Source organism: Lathyrus oleraceus, chromosome 7 (assembly GCF_024323335.1).
Source record: "Lathyrus oleraceus cultivar Zhongwan6 chromosome 7, CAAS_Psat_ZW6_1.0, whole genome shotgun sequence".
NCBI classification, from domain to species: domain Eukaryota; kingdom Viridiplantae; phylum Streptophyta; class Magnoliopsida; order Fabales; family Fabaceae; genus Lathyrus; species Lathyrus oleraceus.
Window position 1 is genome coordinate 44,572,239 of NC_066585.1, and position 9,815 is coordinate 44,582,053.

Below are 9,815 nucleotides of genomic sequence, written 5' to 3' on the forward strand. Positions count from 1 at the left end.
GATGAATTATGAATAAAATGACAAGATTGATCCAAAGATGCATCTCCGAAACATATTTTTGAAAAAAAATGTGACTTAATTAAATCGTGCTTTAAGAGAAACGTCACGAAATTCATACGATGTTATTCCAACGGTGAGATTAACAATTCCCGGAATAAAATTGCCAAATCAAATCAAAAAGAAAAAAAAACAAATGTATTTAAATTAATTATTTAATTATTTTATTGAATATAATGATTACATATTTAATTCTTAACAATTTATTATGTATTTTAGAAATCTATTGTGCAATGAATAAATGTATTTAAACAAAGATATATATATATATATATATATATATATATATATATATATATATATATATATATATATATATATATATATATATATTTATATTTATCTAAATTATTTTAAATAAAATATTGATAAAAAGCCGTGCGTTGCATCTAGTATTTCGCGTATAAATTCCGTCAAAACAATATATATAGCATATATTTACCTTTTAAATTATAAACCCGTACTGTATACTTCCTTCCTCGCTAAGTCCGCAGCACTAGTTTGTTTGTTTGATTTCCTCGCCGTCGTAAGTTCTCTCCTTCAATTCATCTTTTTCTCGCTACTTCTGTTTCTGTCTTTATGCCTATTTTACCAACCCTCATGTTTCATCCAATTCCTCGATACGAACCCTAGAACAGAGTCTTTGCACGCCGCGATTCTTCAGATTACATCAATTTTCGTCGTTAAACTTCCACAGAATCCTAATTATCACCTTTTTAATTCCTAATTCGCCTTTAATTTCTACGTATTTTGATTTCTGATTTTTATTTTATTTTATTCGCATTGAATTGTTTATGTTTTTCTGTCAGATGGTAGCTAAACCCCTTACCACCGAACTCGTTGCTCTTACAGAGAAGAAGATGGACATGACATTAGGTTTTTATTTTTATTTTTATTATTATCACATTGATAACCTTTTTCTATAACATCTTTTATATTCTTTTTTATGTATTTAACGTTGGTGTTCTTCACAGATGATATAATCAAAATGTCTAAAAACCCTAAAGTTACAAAGCAAACTAGGGTTTCGGTAAGTATTTCGCATTTGAAGCTTATTTTGCTTATTTCTGTATTCATGGTAGTTAATAGTTAGTATTTTGTTTGATTCATATTTATGTCTATGCAGAACAAGAGCAAAAAATTTACAAACACTTTTGCACAAGATAAATCTTTGAAGGCGCGGCGATATATGGAGTCGAGATCTTCTCTTAGACAAGTATGTATATGAAGCGTAGTCAGCTTATATTATGTTTGTATGCGTACATATTTATTTTCAATGTTAATGTGATTGATTGTGGTGATCAGGGAGTTCTTGCAAAAAGAAGGTCAAGTTTTCAAGGAAATCAATTTCCCCTTGCAACTGAGGTTGCGCGTAAAGTTGTTGCTGCTCCTCTGCATTATGGAGTTGCTAATCGAAATAACATGGCTAACTGGAATAAAACAAGGTATTGTGTTTTTCTTTGATTGCTATTTGAGCAAGTGTTAAGCATTTGAACATGAGAGAAAGTTGGGGGTGAACATTTTAATGTTGAGTGATGTGGTTGAGAGCTTTGACTTGACTAACTATATTTGTAAATCGATGCATCGTTGCAGGTAACCCGTGGTCCATTTGTGATATTGATGACATCATAAATGTGCTTCTCATTTATAAGATTTATTTCTCTGCAAAAGGAGTTGGTCTGATATTATGAATGAATTGAGAGCCAGTGACATGTTTTATGGAATTCTGAAATGCTTGCATTATATCATAGTAACTTTATCCTGCATATACTTCATGGATTAATGTTTGGTATACTTTGGAATATGGATGTTCATCCTACATAAGTGGAGTTATGTTATTTGAGCAGACCGGTGAGGTGAAGGGATATTACTAGATAGAAGAAACATGTTGTGCCAGAAGCATGTCACTAGGAATGATAACTTAAGATTGTTCTTCCTAATGTATCTGATTCTTGTCACGAGGGGGACTGTTACCGTAAAACCATTTCAGGGCAATCATAAATCTGACTTGCAGGGGCCCAAGACAGCATCATCTGTCAGACATTGAAAAAATCATGACACCAACTTTAGTATGACAAAAATGTAGTAGTAGAACATGAAGGGGGCACAATAGTTTAATTCTACATTATAAAGAGAAGTTTAAGACTTTGGGGAGACATGACACTATTGTGCCCGAGCTCTGCCCTTGGTCCCATTAGACAAGCACAAAAGGCAGGATGATATTGTTTTTCCTATTTAGTGGTTGGTCTGTATTGAGAAACAGCTTTGGAGTAGTTCAGTTTGTTTGGTAGGGCTGCAACAAAATAAGAACCTTTTGTTATGAGCTTCAGTTCAAAGGGATAAGCTCATGTTATTATCATTACATATGTATATGCACCTTACTCTAGACTCATTTCCTCATTGTGAGTTGCAACGCCACACATCTTATTGGTTGTCTATTTTCAATTAGCTTTGTCATCTGCAACACCCATTGGTTATAGAAATCTGATGTTTTAATTAGCTGAGTAAATGCTGCAAGTTGTGTTCAGTTGTCAGGAAGTTTGGGATGGTGCACCTACTACTTTAATATTTAATGTTGTCTGATTCTTGTTCCTTTTTGCAATCACTAATAGGAACAATATATATTCATTACTTGATAAGAAGATAAAGTCTAGTGTCACAGTTGTGGATTTATCTGTGGGGAATTTTTTTTATTGCAAATCAAGCATTTAAGGTGGTGTGTTTCTGTGTCTGGTAAGAATTGTGATGGGAAGAGGATGCTCTAGGTGGTGGGTAATCGGTACCCTAGTTGCCAAGCCAGATATTTTGTTGCTACATTTAAGGAAATATGATTTTTATGAAGTCATCTTGGAAGCCTTAAGGTCTTTTCAATTGGTCTACTTGGATTACAATCTCCATTGTACTAAAACTATTATGGTCTGTAGTGAGCTTCGTACAAGTTGTTGGGCACTGCTAGCACAGACTCCTGATCATGCTGCAGATGTGAGATTTCTTGGGAAATTTTAAAGTTGTTCCCCAAGTTGATCTTCAAATATGCAACCTTTGTCGTTAGATTATTTCTTCTTTCTTTTTAGATGGTATACATAGAATAAGAGCATCAGCATTTTAAGCAAGTGATATGTTAGTGAGCAGTGTTTATACTTTTCTACTACAGACGATCCTTAGTACTGAGCATGTCAGATGCTAGTCAATGCTCTTGAGGAATATCTGGAATATTGACCATGTTTCTGCTCTTCAATTATTCAATTTTCTTTCTGGCTGCAGGTTCCAGGTTCCTGTGAATCAGAGAAGAGCTGCTAGTGGAAATTTTGCTGCTAAGGTGAGGCAATTTTCTTTTCAGGTCTGTGTCAGTGTTATACCTCATGTTGCATTTGCTATTAAATTTTTGAAGGTTGAGTGTTTTTTTAATTCCTATAAAAACACGAAATTTTAAGTTTAGTTCCTGTAAAAATCTATAAAAAATCATTTTTAGTTTCAACCTTACAAAAACAAGGAAGTTGTTTTGAAGGATTAGTAGAGTAAAGTGATCTTTCACTCTTATGGTGATTAGGTCGAACTTAATATCATCAATCACTAGAAATGAAATAGTTGTGGAGCTGAATTAAAGTGTCTTCTTTTTATCTTTTAACATGGTTCCTTAACATTCTCATAGTCTTAAGGTTAAGATTTGTATTTGTATGTCACAGCCACTACCTCCCTTTCAGCATCAGCAGCAACAACATCAGCACCATTATCAGCAGCAAGATGTCAATATCAAGCCTAATAATCAAAGGCCTCATACACTGGATTCATTGTTTGCAAATATGAAGGAGCAAAGAATGAAAGTTTTCTCAAGGCAGAACAATGCTGTGCAGCACAATGGAGCCGGTAACGGGAGGTCTCCATGGGGAAGAGGCCGATATGGCAACTGACAAGATGGTCTGACTGATAATTTCATGGTGTCAGTCACTTTCAGTACAGTAGTATGCTTTGCCTGCTAGATTTCCATTCCTAGCAGGACTAGATGTATCATTCGAACTCAGTATACTTTTATTCATTTGGCTTTCATTGTATAGTTCACTTTTTCTTGTGTGGCATTTGCTTTGACTCTAATTCATGTTTGTGGTCTAGCTTATATGCTGCAATATGGAATTCCAACAGTTAGCAGTATTGAATTTGAAGATTTTTTTACAAATATACCCCCCACTTTCCCACCCTAATTTTCAATCTACTCCACTTTCCCTCGTTAGATTTAGAAGTGCATTTTCGAACGGATTCAAAATATATTTTTGGAATCCATAAATACATTTTCAGGATTATTTCTTTTCATTACTGATCCATGTAATGTTTATATCATTTTACAATCATTGACTTTGCAACCAAATGGAAATTGAATACATTCAACTAAACATAAGATGAATATCTAACTAAGACTAATCATCAATTTCGTTTTACATGATTGCATTCTCCGGTTGTTGATGCAGATGTTTTGCAAAATTAAAGATTAAACTGATCAAGGAAAAACAAACTCTTCACTTGCTCCAACTGTTGTCGTTCTTTTTCATTATATAGCAAAGATTATCAAACAAATAAGTACAAACACCGTCAACAAAACGTAAAAGCGCTAACACATGACAGACCTGAATTTCTACAATCTCAGAAATTGCTTTTGACTTGAGACAATAGTGGATTATGGTTTTTGTTTAGAAGTTAGGAGGAGATTTGGGAGATTAAAAGGTAAAAATGGATTTTGATATGTTAACAGTAGTCGAAAATGATAAAGATAAAAGATATGGGCTAGTAATGAAACACTTTTTTTTATGACCTTGTAAATATTAGATAGTTGTGCAAAAGCGTTTTGACAAACACTGGAACATACTATAATCACAAGTGAGAAAGGAACACAAAAAGTTTGAAACATTCTACCATCACACCAACCTTTTTTTTGTAGGTTGTTACATTATAATGGCCCATTGACCATCTCTCATTTTGGTTGATTGTCTTCCGAATTGTGAAACAAAAGTTTTGACGTTCAAATCTTGTTATCATATAAGTGGCCAAATTGTCAGTTTTTGCTTTCTTCACGTTCATGCAATTTTCAGTGTACAATTTGTCCGATTCTAACACTCAACTCCATTTTAAACCTCTATTAGCAAATAATGCTCCCAAATTATAGTAGGTCGCCCTCGCCAACCCTGTTATGGGTAGGTTCCAAGTGCCTTTAAATACAAAGTTTATTGATTGAACATGATTTGTTGTCACGTGACCCCATCGCCAACCTTCGTCAAATGCCTTTGTCCACTTCTTTACATGAGTGTTGTCCACCTACCTTAAAACTTGCTCATTTGAGAATTTATTTCTTCGCTGCAGTGCTTGGATGGTGGTTTGTGTAAGGCATATCCTACATTATAAACTCAATTAATTTTGATATACAAATGTATTCATAGGTTTTGGGTGCAATGACAAATAAAGATACTTACGCATGTTTACAACTTTTTTTGAAGACGTTTGTCTTTGATTTTTCGCATGAAGTTTTGGGCAATGTGTCTTATGCAGAAGATATGTGCAGATGAAGGATTTTGCAAACCATTTGTTAGATTATTGTAGCGTTCTCAATAGATGCATGTCTGTATGAAGTCAAACAAAGATTGGTTTGAAAAGTAACATGCAATTTCAAATTCATGTGAAAGAAACTCCAACCACCACCAATCTCACTTTCACAAGAGCAAAAGCAATCAGAAAATATTATTCTGGGCTAGTCAAAATACCCAACAATCGCGACTCAGAGAATGCAACAATCCACTAAATCACTCGTGGTGTAGGAATATTATCTTGAGTAAGATCATAAGCAATCTGGATACATGATCCATTCAATGGCACCCCACACTCCACACCTGAAGTTTAAACGTTGTTATAACCATTATACTATATAAAAAGGAAGCACATTATTTTTCAGGTACAATTCAAATATAAACTTCATTCGATCATCTTACTCACATACTGACTTGAGATTTGGAGTGTTAATCTTGTAGGTAAGTCCCTATCACCACACCGAAAGCTTAAGTCCACTGTTACATTTCACAACCTCCAATTTTCAATCATTTTTGGTTCTCTAGCCGAACAATGGTGCCATATATGGGAATCGACATTTGACTCCCATATTTTCCATGATTGAATACTCATCTCTCGATTCACCGAATCAAAGCTTCTCATCCTAGTAAATCAAATTTCTTGATATCAAACCATATATCCTCTATTTTCGATCCACTTCGATAATAGATAAACTTGGATTTTCAACTTTCCAAATATCTAACCTCCTGATCTTCCGACAATGGTAGGTTCTAGATCCACTCATTCTTCTAACTTACATGAAGTAGTTGCTTCCGCCCAGGTCTCAAGAGATCCACCACCTCCTCATCAAAACGGTGCAAATCAAGTCATCGTGAACTTTTTATTACATTCAAATCTTGTTCATCATCCATTCGTAGGATATGTTATGTAGTTCCAACATGGAGATCCTTTGTTTTGACCTCCAACACCATCGGAAGTATCGAGATCAAACATTGTCTACATTCCAGTTATTACAAGCAAACCTTTGAGTACAAGGAACTAACGAGTTGTTGAACAACATGTATAACATTGTTCATCAACAAAACTCGTAAGAAGTAGATGAAAGGTTACTCCCTCTTGAAGAAATCCTATACAATGTGAGTCTAGAAGATAACATGATTCAGGAAGCCACCTCCATTAGAAGTCGAACAATCATCCCTGATCCGTCACATCTCATCGAAATGCGATTTTGAGATCTCCAAATCACCAAAGGAGAAATAAACATCAGATTCCTCTTAACAATCCATAAGAAGTCCAGGGTAGTCATATTCCTTCTCATAAAGAATAAATGGATAAGCCTTCAGTAAAGAACCAACAAAACATCCTTTTTATGCCTGCATCCTTGGCTATCAAATACCAAAATCACTGAAGAAACCGCCAAAGCTAAAGGAGTATGACGAAAAAGGAGATCCTGACGAACAAGTGCAACATGTTGATGACCATTTGAATTACTACCACGCTGATGAGGCGGAAAAGTGCAAACTATTTGCATTTAAACTCACAGGATCAACTAGGATCTAGTCCAAAGCTCTCCGAATGAGAGCGTTGATTCGTTGGATGATTTGTGTGAGAACTTCCCCGCTTATTTCATGGATCAAAAAAGGCAACCGGTGACAATAAATGCCTTCAGTGGAATCACGTAGAGGAAGAAGGAAATTATGTGGTCGTACATCAACCATTTCACACAAGTAATTATGGAAGTGGGAGGCTTCAACGAGAGCCTTAAGTGCTGGATTTTTTAGAACGGTCTAGAATAGGATAGCTTCTTCAGGGATAATTTGGGAGTGTAAGGAAGAACATAGTTTGAAGTAACTAATGAACATGGCACAACCTTTCATTAATCTTAAGGAAAATCTTATCGTTTGAGGGAAAAGCCAGGCGGCAACAAATGCAGGTTCTAGTTGGCCATCTGGGAGGGATTCTAATTAGCAAAGGGGAGATTCTGACTATGGGACATGCAGTCGGTATGACAAGAGTGTGCAAATAATGGATTCTGGTAAGCTAAGATTAAATACCCCTTCCTAGTTAGAGAATCCTCCAGGACCGATAAAACAGAGCACCGCCGCTTTCACAAGAGCCACAACCACACCACCACCAACTGCTTTCGACTAAAGGATGAAATCCAGGGTTTGATAAAAGATAGGTTGCTTGTCAAAATACACCAAAGGAGACAAGAGTAAATCTTCGTCCAATAAGCTGGAAAAGAAGGAGAGTGCAAGGCCATGTAGATCAACATAGCTTCCTTCACCAAACAACTAAGGATCATGAACATTTAGCCTCTCACAGGTAGAACAGATCGTGCTCGCCAAGCAAACAAGAGTGGCTGACTCAACGAACCACAGAGGCAGGGAAAATAAGTGGTGGCAGGTTGAACTAGTTATGTTATAACCTCATTATTTTATTGTTTATTTGTATAATTGATCACCTTACCACAATGTACTACAATATTTCCATTTTAATGAACACAACTTCCTTATGATATATCTTTTTCCTTTGAGACCGTGAAAGGTAACGTTGAGTAAAGGGTAAAGCCAAAGAGATCAAGGCCCCAACACAAAGACTCGGAGGTGCTATCATAAATGCCACATGTGTACGAATAAAGTAATCAAAACCACATGATTCAAAGCACACACACAAGAGAAAGTGGCAAAACCACTAAATTGAAAATAATCACCTCGTACCCCCTATTAGTAGCTTGTCACTCCATAGGTCGTGGTGGGTCTATCACACGTTAACCTCAGACTAGATTTTCACCTAGGGGAAGGCGCATCGACCCTTGGCGGACACAACCCCAACTACATCCAATAAACTTCGAGAAAAAACCTCTTAAGTTAATGATAAGCCCAAAGCAATTAACTCGAGAGCAAACACATGCACCTTAAATAGGTAAAAACAATAACCCGATTTCAAATTCATCACTCACACTTTCTAGTGAAGGGTATTACATTTGCATGCAAAAATGGAGAAGGACACAACTAATCTCAAAGAGAAATGACTTTTCCATCTTAGAGCATTAGGTCCAACCATAATTTCCCCCTCGAAGTATGGAGAAGAGAGTAAAAATTCTCTATTTGCAATAAAGCATTCTCAAAAGACTCAAAGACGTCCATGAGACCAACAATAGATGATTCATCCAGTTTTTGGGCCAAACAAACTTTCTCAAGGTGCAAGTTTTCAAGATCTTCCTAAGAAGTGGAACAAATGGCTTTGTAGCAGATATATAGACTTGAATGGAGGTCATGGTTTTATCCTTCTTTTCTACCTTCCTTTCCAAGAGTTTTGCCTAATCAACTAATGAGACAGGGAGATTGAAGGAATTACTTATACCTGTAAGATAAAAAAATACTTTTGTACTTTTTGTAGGTATGTATCTCGCTGAAGCAATAGGTTACTAACATTCTCCCCCAATAGTCATTTCTCCTTAAGACACTGATCAGATAAAAAAGCATTCCAATAATTTGCCCCACCAATTTCCAGAATGGGAGAAACTCATTGAGTGTGATATTCCAGATTCAATAACTCATCCTCGTTAGCCTTACCATCCAGGTTGGCAAGGTAATAGAAATCATATTTCAAAGTAGACGTTCGTTGCTATTTTGGAGTACGAGGTCTCGGTTTAGCCAAGAGTATAGGAGTCGGGGGACCTGGTATATACGAAGCCCATCGAGAATCGCCAAGGATACCTACATCTTTAGTAGGACCTTAGGTTGTTCCCCATTGATAATCTGCCTGAGCGGGTCGAGGAAAAATCCTCTCCACCCTAGCTGAAGGATAAATATTTACCGATATTGAAGCATTTTAAGGACCATCAGTAACCGGGGCAACTCAAATTCCTTTTCTATTTGACAAATTATTTCCTCATTCTTCACCGAATCTAGAAATAGCAAATTATCAAGGGTTAAAAGAAAAAACACCGGGAGCTCCCAAAAAAGGATCTTCCTCTCTTCTTTGGTATGAGTCTCCATCAGCAGGCGAATTTCAACAAGCCGTTTTAAATGTTTCTTTGAGGTCTCATCCCGGGGAATGACACCCTAGTGTAACCCAAATCTTTAACAAAGGTGGTCAACCGTTTCTTCAGAAAAGTACTGTCATACCTCGAAAAAATGAGAACACGATGCTTGCGAAGCGCAATCGCACGCATACAAGATGGACTAACAGAGTCACCACCA

The 9,815-nt window shown here is 36.1% G+C and overlaps 1 protein-coding gene across 3 annotated transcripts; it reads left to right on the top strand.

Moving 5' to 3' along the window:
• Nucleotides 1-457: 457 nt before the first annotated feature.
• LOC127101181 (uncharacterized) lies at nt 458-4,233 on the top strand. Of its 3 annotated transcripts, none has more exons than XM_051038523.1 (7): nt 458-583; nt 867-933; nt 1,032-1,087; nt 1,184-1,273; nt 1,363-1,502; nt 3,322-3,397; nt 3,744-4,233. In XM_051038523.1, the coding sequence occupies exons 2-7, from the start codon at nt 867-869 to the stop codon at nt 3,966-3,968; spliced, it is 654 nt and encodes a 217-aa protein (XP_050894480.1). In that variant the 5' UTR covers nt 458-583; the 3' UTR covers nt 3,969-4,233. The 3 variants fall into 3 exon arrangements, with proteins under 3 accessions (XP_050894480.1, XP_050894481.1, XP_050894482.1); XM_051038524.1 differs by having other exon boundaries at nt 483-583; nt 3,322-3,376; XM_051038525.1 differs by having other exon boundaries at nt 483-583; nt 3,322-3,376; nt 3,762-4,233.
• Nucleotides 4,234-9,815: the final 5,582 nt, after the last annotated feature.

Bases quoted from the DNA above. Each gene is read 5' to 3' on its own strand.
- LOC127101181 (XM_051038523.1), top strand. From the start codon at position 867: ATGGTAGCTAAACCCCTTACCACCGAACTCGTTGCTCTTACAGAGAAG. The intron at 1,503-3,321 runs GTATTGTGTTTT...TTCTGGCTGCAG, and splicing joins GCTAACTGGAATAAAACAAG to GTTCCAGGTTCCTGTGAATC. The intron at 3,398-3,743 runs GTCTGTGTCAGT...TGTATGTCACAG, and splicing joins TGAGGCAATTTTCTTTTCAG to CCACTACCTCCCTTTCAGCA.